The sequence below is a fragment of the Pholcus phalangioides genome, unplaced genomic scaffold (assembly GCF_987345545.1).
Source record: "Pholcus phalangioides strain wild (caught in Gottingen) unplaced genomic scaffold, Ppha-v1.0 ptg000032l_1, whole genome shotgun sequence".
Lineage (NCBI taxonomy): Eukaryota > Metazoa > Arthropoda > Arachnida > Araneae > Pholcidae > Pholcus > Pholcus phalangioides.
Genome location: NW_028301622.1, coordinates 6626628 through 6647165, shown reverse-complemented (window position 1 = coordinate 6647165; position 20538 = coordinate 6626628). Strand labels below are relative to the sequence as shown.

General features: G+C 34.9%; 1 protein-coding gene across 2 annotated transcripts; it reads right to left on the bottom strand.

Annotated features, from left to right (window-relative positions):
• Window positions 1-981: 981 nt before the first annotated feature.
• LOC149066848 (U11/U12 small nuclear ribonucleoprotein 35 kDa protein-like) lies at window positions 982-19553 on the bottom strand. Of its 2 annotated transcripts, none has more exons than XM_089253216.1 (5): window positions 19450-19553; window positions 13637-13759; window positions 8126-8224; window positions 4280-4493; window positions 982-2618 (listed from the first exon to the last, which is right to left on the bottom strand). In XM_089253216.1, exons 2-5 carry the CDS (start codon window positions 13745-13747, stop codon window positions 2434-2436), a joined length of 609 nt encoding a protein of 202 aa, XP_089109342.1. In that variant the 5' UTR covers window positions 13748-13759; window positions 19450-19553; the 3' UTR covers window positions 982-2433. The 2 variants fall into 2 exon arrangements, with proteins under 2 accessions (XP_089109342.1, XP_089109343.1); XM_089253217.1 differs by having other exon boundaries at window positions 19483-19521.
• Between the last annotated feature and the right edge of the window lie 985 nt (window positions 19554-20538).

Below are 20538 nucleotides of genomic sequence, written 5' to 3'. Positions count from 1 at the left end.
AAAGAAAAAAATAGGATTTTTCATTAATTCTGAACTTATATTTTTTCATTAAATATGAATTTGATGAAATTTCTGAAATTTTTTTCCAATAATTCTGAAACTATTAAATATGAATCAGGGTTGAGAATAAACACAAATATTTGCACAGGGAATTCTTAAAAATTGTTATATGGAGGTTTGTAATATTGGAATCCAAATTGCATTCATCAAACACACTGGACTCAATGTTTGATAAGATTTTTGCTGCCATAATTTGATGAAAATTTACTATTCAGGTTTGAAGTCCAAGTTTTTCTCTCGACGTTTTTTGAGCACTAAAGATTGGTATCTTCAGGAGAAATCAGAAAAGAATCTTTCTCCTGACGATGCCAACCACTAGCGTTGGGGAAACATTGAGAAAAACTCTGAGAGACAAGTCTCCAAGGCTGAATAGTCAATTTTCATCACACTAGACTCATTTGGGAATTTTTTCATATTCATGAAATTCACCAGTTACAGTAGAACAATTTAACAAATTAAAACCAACATGTATATATCCATTAAAACAAAGAAAACATTTAAATCAGGGTTGCGATCAACACAAATATTTACATTGAGACTTTCAGAAACCATGTTAAAAGGAGATTATCTGACTCTGATAGTATTTATCAAACACACCACAGTCATTTGGGTTTTTTCCCCACACAGTTGGACCCACTTATAATGAAACAAAAAACCATTGCAGAAATATGTGTTATACGTGAACTTTGCTATTCATACCATCTTGATAAGCATTACGAAATTCAAGGGAAATGTAAAAACTTTGTTATATGTGAAAATCTGTAATATCGTGTTTACTGTAATCAAGTCGACTGTATTTATCAAGTTCATCATCCCCAAGGGAATTACTAAAAAAAGTACTAATGTTTTTAGCATTCATTAAGTTTACCAACATCATTTGGGTATTATACATAATCACCAATAAAAGTGATAAAAGCAGTATTTATTATTTATAAAAGCAATATTTTATTATACATCAATATTACAGAAACACACAATTTATTATACATATTAGATTCTACATTGTACACAGCATGCATATTAGATTCTATATACATATGTACACATTGTACTTATTATATGACATCATATTGTAAATATGTAAGCATCAGAGGCTGCATAACCTCAAGGCTGTGGGCTCACCAAGGTGTTCCACATACGGCACGCAAAATATTTTTCAGAGTATCAATACACACAATAAGATAAACCTAGACAGGCAACATTATCTCAATAAAATTATGCAAAATAGGGATCTCTACAATAAAAAAGTTGTCAGGGGTAAGCGAAGTCGCAATTTGTCATAAAAAATTGTGACTGAAAAAATGGGGCATTTTGTTATAAAAATAATCAGTATGTCCCATTACAGAAATGTGCCATAAAATAAGTCACACTTTATATAAAAATTTCTGGCCCACAAACAGAAGCAATGCCACATATCTGTTCTCCAGACAAAAAAAGTTGTGTGCCCCTGGTATGCATCATACATATAATGTTCCATAGGCATACCTATTACATTATAGCAAGGGTGTTCAACCTTTAGAAGAGTGCAGGTCACTTTATTGATTGATCTGGAGCACTCCCTAGGTTTCTTTAGTGATCTGTAAATGTGTCGTGGGGTGCTTGAGTGATTTGGAACTGTGCGACAGGTTGCTTAACTATGAATGTGATGTAGGTCACTCAAGTGACATGGAACTGCATCGTAGGTCACTTTAAGTGATGTATAAATGTGCTGTGGACTGTGCAAGTGATGTGGAAATGTGCTTAGTTTATTTTTACAAAATTAGTTTTCGAGTCCCAGGCCACATCAGATGACACTGAGGGCCATATATAGCCTATGGGCGATGAGTTGAACATATATGCATTAATATCATACATACATATTATACATGTATAAACCTACATTTACTCTTTGAAAAGTGTATATTATATCACAACATCATTTTAGTCTTCAGAAATATTTACTGGCATCCAAAAAGGGTTTGTCCCCCCCCCCCTCCCCTTTATTACAGATTAGGGGAGTTCTACTCTACTATTAGCTGTACAGATAGACAATGGCTGTAACAAATTCAGTTTATGCAAACTATCAATTGATACAAATATGTTTAATTTTTGTATTTGATCTTATTTACTGCCATTAAATGAGACACATGCGAAACCTAATCTATACAAAAGTCTCAAAGACTATTATGACAGAAAGAACAACTTCAAGTTTGATATGACGTCTATACAATCAAATAACTTCTTTTTTTTCACCACATGCTAGGCTAAAATTTTAACTTCTTCCATATACTTTACACATATCTCAAGATTGTTGGAAGAATGAAACTTATAAGGGGAAAAAATGTGTATTTACATATGACAAAAATACAAATTTTACAATTGATGCTTAAATGCTCAATCTCGCTCTCTGTAGGAAAATCTGTCTCGATAACGACTACCACCATGATCTCTACGGTCATCTCTATAATGTCTTCTATCCCTCGACTGCATTTTGAAAAGCTGTAGTGGTTTCTTGAACGGGCGATCTTTCCCCCCAAATCTCAGCTGGCCTGATTCTTTTTTCCCGCTAAGACCTCCACCTATTTTTTTTTTTTTTTTTTGAAAGAAATAAAAAATTAACATTTCCAATGAAAAATTGAAAAAGAACAAAGAAGAAAATTGGGCGGTCTTTTCATTGCAAAAAAAGCAGAAAAAAAATCACCTTGATTTCTTTATATACAAAGTATAAACAATCGACAAAGTTCAATCTATTAAGTATTTTTTTTCTCAAATTTATGCCAATTCCAATCAAGTTCAGATTTGGTCTGAAGGTTTTTTAGTCATTTTCCAGAGAGGTAATAACTCTAGTCTGCTGACCCATATTGTGTGTGAGCACCCTCTATTTCTTCATTCTTTTTATACTATAAAAATTTCTCACAGGCAGAAAAGATTCTGCATTTTGAAAACTGGTTCTATCTCCCCATGGTCAGTATGAATTTATATCTGTCAATGTTTTCCCTTACACTAGCAGTTAGCATCATTGCCAGGTGTGTGAGTTGTGTTAATGGATACTGAATTTGATTATTCATTTTTAGTTAGAAGTTCAAGGCATTTCCAAATGCTGACATACCAATGATTGAAGCATGTAACTTGTGCTTTTACAGCCTGTCAGGTGCTGCTTTTGTTATGAATTCCTAAGTGCTAATTCTTTCAGACGAAAAATCTGTAGTTTGTCACGTGACAAAATATTTTGCTGATGAAGAAAACATGTCATACAAATAAAAGGAGGAAAATAGGGATTTTTGGGGGAATTGCATATGGTGACCATATGACCTGTTTTCAAGAACATTACCTTATTTCCCATAAGTTTGGTCACCCGACTTTTTTTATATAGATCTTCCGTTTTTTCGAAGAAGCCTACTTGAATTTTAGTTCTTCACTGAAATGAAGGATTAAAATTTTGCCAAATTACTTTATGGTAATTATGACTATAAATATTAATATTTTTTATCTTGCATATTTGTCATGTTAAACATTCCCCCTCCCCATAAACTTCATTCTAATACACTTTTTCCTGATTTGCAGTAGAGCTTCAATTTCTGCTACTGGAATATTTGTGGAAATTTTAGCAGTTATTGGCAACTTTGCTCCCTTTGACCATCACATCTGATGACAATTGGCAATTTCCATGTTTAAAATCCCAATTTCCAGTATTTTTCTCGAGAAAACATGGTCTGCCTAGGATTGCAAGGACTGATGGATTTTTTATTTTTGCAAAACATCTTTAAGGATTTTTTATCAAGATACAAAAAGTCTGAAAAACCTAGTTCCCAAATCGAAAGGATTCTATGTTTAATCTTCAGCTTCTATCACCCCACTGGACCATTCCATCGCCCACCAAGGGGACAATATTACCCACTTTGGGAAACTGATATACACCCATGACAATAGACCAGAGTTGTTTTAGATTGGAAGAAAAGAGAGGTTGAGTAGTGGTAGTGTTGGGGAAACATTAAGGGAAATGAACTCATACTGACTGTCCTCTATGCAAAGAACCTGTTTCAATTGACAACAGCCCCAAAAACATTATTCGTCTCATTTTCATCGAACTGAGAAATTGCATTCCTGCTATCATGATACTCTGAAGATGTTCAATCTTCATTCCTGCTATCATGAAGGTTTAATATTTTATCAATTTACTCATGCTTTTATAAAAAATGTGAAAGAAATTACAATATAATAAGAAACGTATAATAGTTACCTAGCCTCCGTGGAACCCATCCTTTGAGCGTGCGCTCACACTCACAATCGACAAAAACTTCTCTAGAATCGATGACAATCTGATTCATATCCTTTTCAGCTTTGACAGCATTATATCGATCGTAATACTCAATGAATGCGTAGCATTTTGAGAACCCGGTTACAACATCGCGGACTAATCGCATGCTTTTGATATCACCACAGCGAGAAAAAACCTAAACCCAGAATACATACAATTGAAATTCATAAACATGATTCTTGAAGTGGAAAAAGTATATAATCATACTTCTAAGAATGAGGAAATGTATATAATCTTTTCTTTCAATTGTAAAAAATGATTAAAAAAATAAACTTATACATTGGAACTTCAGTTCACAAGCATAATTCATTCTGTAAATGTGCTCATAATCTGAAACTCGTACATCAAATTATTAGCTCCCAAATTATATGCTTATATTTTCAAGGTAATAGTAAGGGTTTAACAACTTGTTAAATAATTGCGCTCGTGGATGAGATATGGTTCTTTTCTGCTTCTGATTATCAATCTCACCAAAATATTGTTAACAATGATCTCTTAAAAGTAAGAAATTGGTTCCACGCTAATGGCCTCCAAATTAACATTACTTAAACCAAGTTTATAAATTTTTTGTTAAATCCCACTAACCAACCTGACTTAAGCATTGTTTTCCATGCACCTTGTCCATATTTCTCTGCGGAACTTCTAACGAATTGGTACAAGTTGGAATATGTGTACATATAGTGAATCTTCCATGAAGTTTGTGTCTAAGTAATGCTTGTTATGTGTAGTGCTGCCATCTGCAATCAATTTTTTTTAACTCAGTTTTTCTCAACACGTAGTAAGTGAAGTGTAATGAATGAATAATTATACTGTTGTAGGCCTGTTGTTCTCTGCGGCGAGACTTTTTAATGAGGAGCATGATATTAACTGCAACAATGATTTTTCTTGTACTTGTCGAGATCTAGAGCAAGTCAGTACAACGAAATATCTAGGTTTGCATATTGACCAAGATATGAAATGGAAACCAAATTTTAAATATTTATTAAATAAACTTAGATTTATACTTCATAAATTCTATTACCTTAAACAATGCTCTACTGACACCTTTTTGTTATTGACGCTTCACTATGCTTTTTTTCCATTCCCATCTTATGTACAGTCTTCTTGCTTAGGGCAGCGACTACCTTACTAATCTTCAACTGATTGTTTGTATTCAAAATAGAATTTTACGACTTATTACTAATGATTATCACTCGCCCACATTTGCCCTTCATAACCGCCAACAAATATTACCTTTTCGACATCTTTATCAGCTAGAAAACACTGTACATATATTATTCCAAAGTTCTATAATTCATTTTCTTTGAATTTCTATACAAATGCCTCTCTGGCTACCTACAAAAAATTAATTAAATCATACCTCTTATCTGAGACTAACATGGAAAAGCACTTTTGAATTTTTTTTATATATATATTTATTTTGTAATTTTTCCCAATGAATTTATTTTTGTGTTCATATGTATATATTTTTTTCTCCACCTAAAGCTTACATGTCTTCAGCACTTTTTATACCCTTCAATTATCCCTTCCCACATTACTACTCAAAGCACCACCACCATGGTTGTCACAGTTTAATGATATATATATTTTTTTCTCTTACCTATAATTATTTTATAGTTTGTGTATCATTTATACTTTATGTTCATCAATTTGTGTATGTATTAAGTATCCAGTATGAGTCTTTCCTGGTTCCTTGGGTATGTCTCCTCCAATTGTATATGTACTTTTTATGCTTGAATAAATGAATAAGTAAATAAATAAACACGCATCTTTAAAAATACGATGCTACGCTCCTCTCTTTCTCATTAGACCTTTTAATTTCCAAAAATGTTTGTATCTTTCTCAGGATTTTTTTTTGGAAAACACTAGAGAGGTAATAATTCTCATATGGGAACAAACTATATGTTGGGTGTATTTAATAAATATTTAACCCCCCCCCCCCCAGCAAAAGTTTTTCTGGTGCTTCTGAAAATATAATGAACTGTTGTTTAAATGTTTCTACAAATCAAAAACTTAAAAATTCAAAATATTGACAAAGGTTTTTTTAGCTCTGCTGTTTCCTGTTATGGCATCAATGAGTCTACAGTGGAGAACAAAGTTCTTGCCAGGAAATGATAGGTAGTGTCAGATGAGATTCAGTAGTCATGTTTGCAGTCTAATTTGTATAATCATGATCGTTTTGGAAACATTAAAGTGTGTTCTAGTAACACGCAAAATTTTGTCCATTGTTTGCAACTTTTAGGTGTAATATGGGATGTGTAAATTTCTGTTGAAAAATCTAAAATTTGTCGCATTGTTTGGTTCCACTGAAAATCCAAGCTTGGTGCTTTCAGGGCTGCAACCCTGATAAATTATGTCTTAGGCGAGTCCACCTGCCAGAACAGTACGATAATGTTTCTACTATGGACATTCAATACCTCGACAATCCAGCTAGAAATTGCCTGCTGAGAGAGCAAAAAATTTCACCAGAAGCACACTAACACACAAGAAGGGCATATTGTTTGTCTGGTGGGATCACCATGAAATAATCTACAACTTTCTTCTGAAAAGATTTCTTGCTTAAAAAAACAAGTATGTATTCTGCATCCTTTTTCCCAAAAAATAAATGGGAAAAACTTTGCCACGTTCTTCCATAGTATATCAAGAAATAAGAACGTAAAATTTTATCAACCGTTGCCGTAGCTACACCTGTTACTGTATGGCCCTGGATCCACGTCTCATGTAGAAAGTGTTTTTTTCTGTGATTGACATAAAAAAGGTATGCAAGCTATGCAATGTATAATTCTATAACATCACACTATAGCCATCATCATTTAATCTGCAAATCCATGAGGTAGTAATGAAAAGAATAAGTGGCAACTTCCAGTATTTTGTATGAACAATGGGAAAGCTTGGTATAATAAAATTAATTTTTCTGGATTATTAATGGTTCACTGATGTAGGGATAAAAGAAATTCGAGAATTAATTAATAGCAATTTCAGATATCGACAGAGGAGGGCATTAATTGAGCTGACTTTGCTTCTGAAACAGAAGCGATACCTTATGAAAATGATCAAGATTGAGAATAACAAGACAAGTTCATTGTGAGCAATGTAGCAAAGGTTTTACAATTTTAAATCAGCAATAGATTGCTTCCATGAAATAGACCCATCTGTAGTACGTTTTTCACATGTAAAAAAATTGGTAAAGGAAGCCTTGTTACTACACTAACAAATTAAAGCATTGCCTTGAATCACTATACTTCTTCCACACACAGAAGATACTGTAAAAATGAGATGCCTAAAGAATAAAATTTTTGAATGTGGGTTATTCATGGATTTTCCATGAATTTGTGGTCACCCCTGTAACATAACCCCCACAAATACAGAGGGAGGATTGTAATTGAAAAAATTTAAAGCATTTTGCAAATGCAACATCAGTCAAAAATAGGTTAATAACAGTAAAAAATACCAATCGTCAAATATCATTATTAAATAGAGGGTAGGTATGAAATATTTTCAGTCTTGTGATCAAGCAGCCATGAAAATAAAATTAAGCATTTTTTACCAGCTGAGAGAAAAGCTACCAAAAATTCTGGTCAGTTTCATACATGTTCAAATAACATTATGACAGAAAACTCATTCCTAGGCCTGTTGTACCATACATGTTACACCGTATATCCTAGAATATTTTTGATCGAAAGGAAAATTATAATATTGTCTATTGCTAAATATTCATTTTTTTTAGATTTTTCATAAAATGGGAATGTTTTTTATTTTTCCACAAACCTTTTTCAGCGTCTGTTCCGTAGTTTCTGGATCAAGTCGACCAACAAAAATAGTTGCTCTGGGGTCTCCAACAACAAGTTTATTGGGTTTATAATCTGCCTGTAAAGATTTTGAATAGAATTAATAATCATGTGGATAAATGGGATTCATTCGCACATCAAATCACCTTCGATTTATTACATTCTGCCTTTGGTATGCTCTTTAACAATAGGATTGTCAAAGGTAATTACTCAAGTTATTGTACCTATCTTTGTAATGAGTATTTACATAAGAGACAACATACTCATAAAATTTTTGCATTTTTTGTCCATATGCAATGCATATATAAAGCATATGTGCATGCCCCTTAAAGTGATAACATCGGGTCTTTAGGGGTTTTTGATAATACTTATAACTAGGGCTCTGATTTTTATGGCATGTCATATTTTGTGTACAAAAATATGACAAGTCATATTTTGCTATGTTTCTGAATGGCACACCAAGCACTTGCAAGAGATGTTATTAATTGGAACACTCAAAATCAGCCGTTTTCAACCTTTTTTTGACTCTCAGAACCCTTTGTTAGTTGAAAATTCTATGAGGCGGAGCTCAGACGGCATATTTTTTAATTATTGATCAAATTTAGATTTATTTTTATTATTTAAAAATATTTATACCATATTTTCCTGTGCATAATCTGCATGCAAAATTTGAAGGGGGAAAAATCAACATATAATCTGCTGCTGCGTATTATCTGCAGGATTTAAAAAAATACGTAGTATTTCAATAATCAAAATCCATTGGTATGCTAATTAAACTTATTTATGAAGCAATAGCATTACTTACACACAAAACAAAATTTACAGTTCAATCAAAAATTTTCAAATTCAGACTCATGATTCGGAATTAAATAAGTGCAACAGTTCTTCATCTAATTCGAAAGAGTCAGTGTAATAATCATCAACAGGATTTTCATTTTCAGAGTCAGATTAACCAGAGTCCAAAGTTCCACACACAAGTTCACATTTTGTGAATGAACTCTTTATAATCACCTCTTTCCAAGCATCACTAACCTACTGGCATACATCAGCATAAGAAGCTCGGCGTAAATTTCCCCCTTTGTATAGGAATGGATTTCTTCAGTCATCAAACTTTTCCCAATAGGGTCTAACTTTGCTTTTAAATGACCTGTTTATTCCTGAATCTAAAGGCTGCAACTTCTTAGTCAAACAACAAGGTATGACTGAAAGACAAACACCAGTTTTTGCAATCGTCTTTTATGTTTTCTTGAATATGAGCTTTCATTGAATCCATAACTAGGAGAGTCATATTTTAGTGGCTGATAACATCATTTTCTGCAGATTATCTGCAGCAGTACATAATCTGCATTTTCTAATGCTTAATCACTTTAACAGATAATCTACTACTACTAAACCAGACATGCACCTTGTCCATATTCCTCTGCAGAACTTCTAACAAACTGGTACATGTTGGAATATGTGTGTATGTATAGTGAACCTGCCGTGAAGTTAGTTTTTGTGTAATGCTTGTTAAGTGTAATGCTGTCATCTGCAATCAATTTTTTTAACTATGATTTTTTTTTCTTACTCAACTCATAGTGATTGAAGTGTAATGAATGAATAATTATACCGTTGTAGACGTGTTGCTCTCTGCAGCGAGACTTTAACAGATAATCTGCAAATTATATATGAAGGAAAATAGGTAATTTTTTTTTAATTTACTGGTTTTTTTATTTTATTTTCCTTGAGTGGTCACGGAGCCCCTGGAGAGTGCACACGGAGCACTGGTACAGAACCGCTACTATAAATCTTTGTGTTCAATGCATTTTCATCATGCCTAAACACAGGGATTTTTGTCAGAAGAGGAAGGTCATGTAAAATTGAAGATGATAGTTTGTAGTATGAGAAACGTGCAATATGTCTAGCAATGCATAAAGAGACGTTTTAGTGGTGTAAGGAGGAAACTGGTTGTGAGAGAATTAGGGATTTGATAATCTTTAGTTCAAGACATGAATATGGCAGACAAATCCAATTTTCTTTTGAAATGATTGAGTTTAGGTCTTCCCCTAGAGAGAATTAAAAGTTGGCCAGTATGCTATGACATCATCGTGCAACAATATATTCATCTTACTAGTGGACAACAAGTGTAAATTTTTGTTTTCACACGCGATAATCTTAATCTTCAGAAGACCTGACTCTTGGTTTTCTCTCCTGATTTTAGTAAAATAACCACATGTCTGGGGCATACTCTGCACATGGCTTACATAATGGCATTTGCTTCATAAATGTGTTTCAAAGCTTTGAACAGCACAATGACAGTAATACCTCGACTTACGTGACTCAGAATTGCAACATTTCAGAGTTACAGTTTTCTGGGAAGAAAAACAAAAACACATTTCTAAAATTCAATCATAGTCACGGAATTATTACTGAAATAGTAGAGATTATTAAGTGGTCATTATTCAAAAGCGCAGTTTCATTCTGTCAGAATGTGATATGTAATGAAACTACTCTGCTTTTATAGAGGTTACAGTATAAGAAGATGGAAACTTTGCCGGGATTTAGAGATGGAATCCCAAGGCTTGTTTGGGGTATCAGCCATTTTTACAAAGGTCATAATTTCATACCTGAAGTCCAATGACTAGTATAGTTTGAAATATAATTTGTTTAATGTGATGCTTTTTAATGATATTGCACCTGCGATTTATAGCTTTCAATTAATTTCAACTGATGGTGGAAAGTTTTTTCATGCCTCCTGTGCAACCAGCTAATTTCTTTCAATAGGCCAAGGTATTATCGAAACATTTAAAGCATTTAACACACTACTTTCATGTGCACAGATTTTAAGGGAATGCAGTCTTTTTCACTGGACTAGATTGCATTTACATTGCAAGCTAGATTTTATGAAGCCATAGAAGAGTACCATAGCATTACATGGATATAGGAAACAAATAGATGGGAGTTTTCCCAAAAAAATTTGGTCCCAGTTTTAACTAATATCCATATATATTTCTACAAAAAACTGTACTCTGACTTGCGCGAATTCAACCTACACACTTGTCGTCTGTCCCACCTATCATTTAACTTCAAAATATTACTGTAGTATTTGAAAAGTGGAGACTTGATTTTTAAGAACAGCCGGATAATTTAGGATTAAGAGATTTGCCAAGGTGCTGTGCTGTATCTATTGCAGTCACCATACATTATACAAAAAGCCTTTGTGAATCTATTGTGTTTATTACAGGAAAATTTCGTATCATCCATCAAATCACTAGAGACATCCAGTCATATTTTTCTGTGTGTCGCTTTCATTTTATTTTTTATTACTCATGTATGCTGTATATACTCCTATATCAGCCCATTTGTGTACAAGCTGACCCCAAAAAATTTGGCAAATTTTTAAGAAGGAAAAAAAAAAGTATATTTCTGAGCGATAAAAGTCTAGACAAAAAATAATGAAAACCTTAAAAATATTTTTCTTCCATTTATTCCGCCAATACTTTACAGAACAGCAATAATATGTTTTTTCCCCATTTCATCTATGGCTACTGCGAGGACAAGAAGGTAAGAGTGTACAATATGTGAGGTGCCTACCATTTTTAGGCCATAAACTTGTGTTGGTTTTTTTTTCTTTGGAAACGCCTTTCACACCACGCAGTCTTAACACATGTGCTTACCTGGGCACTACCCGGGGTCTCTAGATGTAAGGGAAGGGGATGCTTTAGATTAACCTTGGATAGCAATCACCCCCCCCCCCCCCATCAATTTTGTCCAACATGTAAGGCAGGGGCGTAGCCAGAAATTTTGTTCCGGGGAGGACCACTTTCATTTTGGGGGGGGACCAAAGTGACAGAACAATGGATTTGGCCATCTTTTTCCCTTTTTTCGGTCATTTTCTCACATTTCGGGGGGGGGACCAGACCCCCAAGTCCCCCCCCCCCTCGCTACGCCCTTGATGTAAGGGATCTTGGTATATTGCTTGCCCCAAAGGCTCTACGATGCTGCAAAGATGGCTGTTTTCATCGACCTCTTAGAACACACTTTGCATGTCAGAATTAAGTTAATGAACACCTAGTATAGGAAGGGGGGGGGGGTATTGGTAAAACTCAGAACTTTTTCTCTTCAAAAAGTGGCCCATATATAAGTACTCCCCCAATACAGTCAAACCTCTCTCTCTCGAAACTGACGGGACCGAAAAAATTTCGAGATAGAGAATTTTCATGAAATAAGAGTTTTTTTATTCGAGAAATGAAAACCTGCCAAAATAATGGCGAAAATTTTGATTGATTTATAAACAAACAAATACCGTACTATATTTTACTACATACTGATGAAATTTATCAGTTAAGCTACACAATCAATGTTCAGTTAATACGATTGAATAATCGACGTTTGGGTGTACCCAAAATTCCAAAACGAACACGGCTATACGCGTTTCGGAACTATATGAAGTTCCTTCATCAGTAGCAGAAGCAACTGTACTGTACAAAAAATTCTTCTTTGTTTCTGCTACTGATGAAGGAACTTCATACAGTTTCGAAACGCGTATAGGCATGTTCGTTTTCGAATTTTGGGTACACCCAAACGTCGATTATTCAATCGTATTATCAAACCCAAAAGGTAATTCATTTCTAATGTTCAATTACACTATATGCAAATACAATAAAATATTTGATACGGTTTAATACGGTTTATTTAATGAAAATTGTTTTTCGGGTTCTTCGAACCTGAAAAAACAATTTAAGCCAACCACTTGTGTTGTGGGAACCTTGAGAACTAACTCAAACAGATGATGGTCTTCAAACCCGAAAAAACAGTAAAATATGTTTGAATTTTTTTTCCAGTGTTTGGAAATGTTCTGAAATTCCATGTTCAACATTATTCTGAGTTTTGTTGAAACTCCACTTGTTTGCCAGATCTGATTCTTTCATCACTGAGATGAACAGATTCGAACTCTTCCTTGAAACAACTTTGAATTATCTGTTGGCTGACTCTCTGCCATGGTGAACAAGCCATCCGCCCCTCTGTCAATCACAGGATCGACAAGATCCATCAACACAATGGGCTACAATACAAATAATTCCTTCGAAACAGTTTCTTTTACCTCCAGAGAAAAGCCAGAAAAGAAATTTTTACACAAAAGAAAAAAGAATTTTCGTGTTTTCTTTTTGCTATCATTGGGCTTGGCTTACGAAATAGAGAGTTTTTCGAAAATTACTTCGAGACAGAGAGGTGAAAATTCATAGATTTAGTACAGAAAATGCAATGATTTCTTCATTTTTCGAGACACAGTTTTTCGAGAAATAGAGGTTTCACTGTATATGAATTTTTGAACGATAAAAAAAACTTCTTATACAAGAGTATGTACGGCTAATTACTTTTTCTTCTCTATAGAACGAGCTACCCAAACTGTCAATATCATAAATTATTGCACATGATCATCAATTCCAAATATTAAAACAAAAAAAAAATTTCAAAGCAGTAATTAATTAGTGATGATGAATAACTGAACCTCCATAGCCCGAATGATTCCATGATCGTGTGGTACAGTGTCTGTGCCATCAATACTGCCAGCTTTGAGAGGATCATATATTCGTGCAACGGGCTCCCATTCCTGTGTCATTTTCCTTCTGCACTGTTACGATAAAAAAAAATAATTACTATTGCTGAATGCTAAAACAAAACTATTTCTGTGAATATTCAAATCAATAAATTAAAATATATAACGAGTATGGCTCTTAATGAGAAAATCTCGCTATAACAAGGGAATTAGGAGTGAAAAGATTTAATTTTAAAGATACAAAAAATTTTGGGTGATAGCGATTTGAAAAATTATGACGCTTCGGCCATAAGGCGAATGGAATTCTTCAAAAATCTCGAGATATCTTTTGTCTCTATCTTCACAAACTGAACTGAAATAATAGATATCAATGGATTTAGGCCTGCCATGGGCTTCATCTTACGGTTCGTTCAAGTATTACGACAGCAAATTTTTTGCCATTTTTGACCCCCCCTCCATCAAAAGTCAGCAAAACTCTGACCCCCTCCCCAGCAAAATTTTGTCAGGTCTGCCTCCTAACGCATACTGCTGGGACCAGAGATGTGCGCAGGGGTGTGGGGGGCTCGTACCCCCTCCCCCAAATGATAAAAAAAATTATTTAAAAAATAAAAATTTCGAAATAAAATACCCTACATATTATTATAATCCATTTCTGTTAATTTCAATGCTATTTGGAGGCTAAGAAATCAAAATTTCTTTATGAAAAATCATTGCAACCCACCCTCTGAGCCATATATGCTAAACCTATGGTCCTTGTGGTTATCTGATGTGACCTGCCACCTCAAACCTAATTTTGTAAAAATAAACTAAGCGGCACATTTTTACAGATCGCTGAAGTCACCTGTGGTACAATTCCAGAGCATTCAAGCAGCACCCTTTGCCGATTTTCAGATCACTCAAGTAAGGCCATGGCACATTCGCAGATCACTTAAGTGACCCATGACAGTTCCAGAAAATATGTATAAGCGATCCGTGGTGCATTTAGTGATCCATTGAGTGACATGTGGCAGTTTTGGAGCACTTAAGAGGTCTCCCAATGCAGTTCTACATCACTCAAGTTAACTGGCACATTCCAGGTGCATGGCACAGTTCCAGGTGCATGGCACAGTTCCAGAGCACTTAAGCCGCCCGGACATATTTCCAGATCACTTGGATCCATGAAACCTTTGATATCACTAGAGTGGCTCTGTAGGGGACTTAACAATAGAGAGAGTAAGGCCCCTTTCACACGGAGCGGATGCAGGTCCGCATACCCTTTCAAACGAGCGCTGAAGATGCGGACGAATCGCCCGCATCTTTAGTTCGAAATTCGTGCATAAAAACTATTTTTTCGTAATTTTTGTAACTGTTTTTCTCCTTCACCCCTGATTCAGTGGCCATAGGCAGCCTAGAGGTATTCTTTGGTGGTTTAGTCTAGAGCCACATAGAATATGGGAATAAAGATGTCTTAATTCCGATCCTCACAAGTAGTCGATGGGAGAAAATGTCTTCAAATATTTTCAAAACATTTTGAAAAAAAAAATCCGTCTTTCCGGAAAAATATGAAAGAAAAATTCCAAAAACATCCAAAACTAATATGTTCCTAAAAAAAAAATTCAGGAGATATCAAAGAATTTGCAAGTAGAAAAAAAGGGGAGGGGTGAAGACTTTCAAAAATTGTCTGTGCTTAGAAATATTCACATCACAATTCTGTCTTAGGCCTGGATTACAGTATAAAAGTTTTATAAAAGTTAGTTTATAAAACTTGAAAAATGCAACCGATAGGCCGATCAGTTAAGTTCGCTCGAATGTAACAGATGTGTTTATTGGTTACATTTTTCATGTTTTATAGTGTAATACCAGCCTTAGGCCGGGATTACACTATAAAAGTTTTGTAAAAGCTGTTTGATAAAACGTGAAAAATTCAAATTCAAAAATTTTTTGAATGCAAAATGTGTGTGTGTGTGCACCGGTTGCATTTTCTTGAATGCAACCGATGCGCCTATTGGTTGAATTTTTCAACTTTCATAAAAGTTCTTTTATAAAACTTTATAGTATAATCCCGGCCGGATTACACTATAAAAATTTTATAACAATTATTTAAAAAAAAGCAACTAATAAATTTATTAGTTGCTTTTTTCAAGTTTTATAAAATAACTTTCATAAACCTTTTATAGTGAAATCCCATCCTTAGATTAGTCATTTTTGAAATATAAAATTTCATTTTTTCAGTTTATAGACTGAATATCGAGTAAAATATACTTGTAGGTATCGGGGGAACCACCAAAAATATTCAAGAGCTAGGGTCTTCAAACGTCTTAATCCGGCCCTGAGTGAACACCGTACGTGGATAACGTTGTTTAATAAAAGTATTTTTTTAAAGTTTGAAAAAATTAAAAGATTAAAAATTTAAAAAAATAATAAAAATTTAAAAAAAAAATAAATATTTAAAATAATATTTCAAATATTTATAATTTTTTAAATAATTTTAAAAATTTAAAAAGAAAAAAAATTAAAATTTTTAAATTAAATTTAAAAGTTATTAAAGTATGTCGTCAATTAAATATTCGTAATGAACAGAACGGCTTATAATTTTGGTCCCGTCAGTGGCCCTTGTTGACAGGTTTTATTGTATAAAATTGTGAAATATGGACAAAAGGCATGAGTTGCTATATCGCAATCTCAGAAGGAAATGGAGGGATAGACGTATGTGGGTACATCATATTTGATGAACAGAGACCCTCATATGGTGTTTTTAAGGGTATTTATGGCAAATAATTAAAAACATTCCGTGCAAAATCACCTTCAAAAAGTAGCCAAAGATGCGGACGAATTCGCTCCGCATCGTCTGAATAGCTCCGAATAAACCTATTGTCAAAACTTCTATGTGCGGATGCGGAGCCCGCACTTAGGTTTTGACACATGCGGACGACGTCCGGACCCGCATGAACATTTCCTAGGTGCGGAGATTTTTCGGCTCGTGTGAAAGGCGCAGTATATTCCAATTGTTAAAACTTCTTCCGGACCCGCATCCGCTCCGTGTGAAAGGGCCCTTATGGGCAGATTATACGGGGGGGGGGGGGGTCTCCCAAGGTCAAAGGTGGAGTCGACTAATCTAATGTATATGTGTATATACGAATTGACATCATCATCATGCCCCACACCCACAGACTTTCAAGTCAATCTCTGCCTATGGGGAGAATGTTAGTTCAGGTGCCTGCAAAATAGTTTAAGGCTTTTATCTATTTTGGTCCAAAGAATAAGATGTCATTAAGAATATTTCATATTTTTATAAAGGTCGTTGATGTATAAGATGACGTAAGCATCATGCAACCCCCCCCCTCCCCATCAAAAGTCAGCAAATCCGAAAATACCTTCTCCCTATCGATGCTGATGTAATACTTGAATGATCCCTTATTGGAAGAAAGGGACAGAACGCAAGGCGCAACTGCACAATAAAATCTGAAAGAAAAAATAATGGTTTTGAAAGAATGTAAGAGCAGTTAGAGGCCATTCAAGTATTGTGTCAGCAGATTTTTAGCCATTTTTGAATGGCTTCTTGAATGGCCTCCCTGTCAGCAAAATTTTGTCAGCTCTGCCCCCTACCTCCTAACTCATATCGGGATCAGAGACATATGCGGGGAGGGCATAGAGGGGCTTCCCCTTTTGAAGATCATAAATTTTTTTTTGGATGCAAAAAATATTTTTTTTTTTAATTAAAATTTCAAAAGAAAATATCTTTATGTTATCAATTATAATAATAATAATAATTTCTGTTAATAGCAAAACTATTTGAAGGCTAAGAAATCAAAATTTCTCTTTAAGAAATTCATTGCGACTCACCCTCTCAGCCAGTGATTCCTAACGTAGGCGATGGAAAGTTCCAGGGGGTGCAGTAGAAGCTATGGTTATAACATAGGATCCTATGGGCTCGATTGCGTTGCGATGGGAGAAAAAAATTTCTGAAGAAGGGGGGGGGGACGATAAGACAAAAAGGTTGGGAAACTATGCTCTAAGCCATTTATGCTTAATCCATGGCCCGCAGATGAAATGTGGGGCCCTCAGTTTCCAATTGTCATGTTTTCTATGTTTGTATCTTGAACCATCTAAAAAAACCGCGTTCTGCGAGAATCACTGAAGCTGAATGCGAACTATATCGTTAAATTTCTGTTAGCGAGATTGATGTTGGTTGGGGACATCGAATTATCTACAAATCTTGATCCATTGTTTTAAACTTCTGATACAAAACTCAATAATGAATTTCAAGTTCATATAATAGTAATTATACATAATTATATAAGTTGCGCCAAATTGGTGATTTCCAATTTCGCCAAAGTTTTTCCTTCTTGGCAATCTGGATTTTTTTGCTCCCGAAACATCTTTAACATCGTGAAAATCAAGATGACCAAAAAAATGAAATTTGGCATTCCTTTTCTTTGACAAGCTAGAGCATTGTGAGGAGGAAACCCAGAACCAATGAAGGAAAAGTATTGGCTATGTAGGATTCGCGCACCAACCCATCACATTTGGGCTTCGGGTTCCTATTCTGGCAAATCCAATGCCAACCGAGTTTCTTGGTGCGATTGCTGTTTGAAACCATGCTATTAACACATTTTGGGTGAGAAACTGTAACTTCTTTTGCAGATATTGCGCCAAATTTTGTCAAAAACCTGAAGTGTTTTTCATCTGACTGAAGAAAGATCTATAAAAAAATAATTTTAATATTCCCAAGCAAAGGATGCATGATGACGAATCAGCTCAATAAAAATTCAATGATGACGAACATGATATAACGAGACAAGATGATGGTGACAATAACAAATGAAAAAATTGTGCAACAATACATAAGGGTAGCATGTTAGATTGAAAAACCTTACTGTCACCAATGGAAAATTTTGAAAGAGCCACAAAGCCAAAGTATTCAGATGGCAACATAAAATAATCGCCACATTTGGTGCAACCCCACTTATAGGGGGTTAATTTTAGCCAACGTGCCCCTCAGTTTTCAATTGTAATTTTTTTTACGTTTGTATATCTTTTTTTTTACAACCATTTAACAACCATTTAGTCTTTTTCGAGCGTTAGGATTGCATTTTCGCCAACCAGTAAGATTGTATCATTTTATTTATTTTTGTTATTTATAGGAAACTGGATACCCAGAAAAAGTCCGGGTTTTAATTTTTTATACATAGAATATACTTATAACTTGTATTTATACAACATGCAGGACCGTTGTTGTCTTGATGTTTAGGGGTCATTCAAGTATTACGTCATCATCGATGGGGGGAGGGGGGTTTGGATAACGCTTACGTCATCGACCATCCTTTATGAAAATATGAGTTAGGATTCAGAGGGGCAGAGCTGATGATGAAATTTAGCTGACAAGAGGGGGGAGGGGTTCAAAAATGGCTCAAAATTTGCTTACGTAATACTTGAACGGCCCCTTAGTCTTAGTGATATTCCTATTATTATAATTATGCTTATTGGCTTTAGCATTGTTAAGTTTGCTTGCGTCAATAGCGCCCACGGCCTCATTAATAATAAATTCCCTTGTTTATATAATAATAATTATACGTGAAATAAATCTGAATTCCCTTCCACATGCAACAATAAATGACATATATGTCACATTTCAGCTACTATATGGAAAATAGGGTTGAGGAATAAAAATTGAAGAGCCACAATAAATATATAACAATATAATAATAGAAAGGAAAGAAATTAATACATATGAAATAAATATGTAAAAAATCGATATGATGATAAAAAAAATCATTCAAACATACAAAGAAATGTCGAAATATTCAAAAAAAACCCACGAGGCGACGTTTTATTGTTTTCAAATAGTTGTTTACATACGTTGGGCACGTTATCATTACGGGGACCTTCCATCTCGTCTTCTTGTGATTTCCTCTCAAAACCACGTGACTTTCATAAAAAAAGATTACATACAGTGCGTGCAAATTTTTCTGTATCTCGTGACAAAAATAATCATTTCAAAATATTTTCTTTTCAATTAAATAATTTTAATTCGAAGTGGAGTAAATCAAAAAAAATATTGAAGCAGATAAAAATGGAGACCATATGTTCAATTTCAATGGAGACCAGAGCTGAGAAAGTCCCAGGGCAGCAGGTCACCATGGCGACTGAAAGATTGGTATTGGGGGCCTAAAAGTTACTTTGCGTATTTATCAAATAGCAGGCTGAGAACAGCACAAAATGTTTGGAATTTATACCAGTATATCAAGGGCGTAGTGGGGGGGGGCCGAAATGTGAGAAAATGGCCGAAAAAAGAGGAAAAGATGGCCAAATCCATTGTTCTGTCACTTTGGTCCCGTCCCCCGAACGAAATTTCTGGCTACGCCCCTGCAGTATATCTGCCAAAGCCGTACGAAGGGAGGGGGGACTTAGGAGTCATTCTTTCTTTCTTTCAAACCGAGCACAACTCAAGTCTATTAACATCTATGGACGATTACTACCTAGTGAGTTGTGCCTTAAGTGTAACTGTGTGTATGTACCTCACAGTCTGAGTGCGTATGTAGTGTTGTGTTTGATTTTTCAGAGCTGCCATCTATATTTCAGAAATAAAGTGAGTGATGTGTTATGATAGGGTTACATGTACTGTTTGTAGGTCTGTTGCTCTCTGCGGCGAGACTTTTTAAAGGGGAGATCGGCTCGCATTCGCGCCTTGAAGTTGGGAACCGTAGAAAACTAATTCCAGCTGACCACCATTGTGGCGACGGTGGGGTTCGAACCCAGGACCTCACGACGCGAGTCCGTCCGTCACTATTCACCACTCGACCACCACAGCGGCAACATGAGGGTATGGTCCCCCCCCCCCCCGAAATGTGAGAAAATGACCGAAAAAAGAGAAA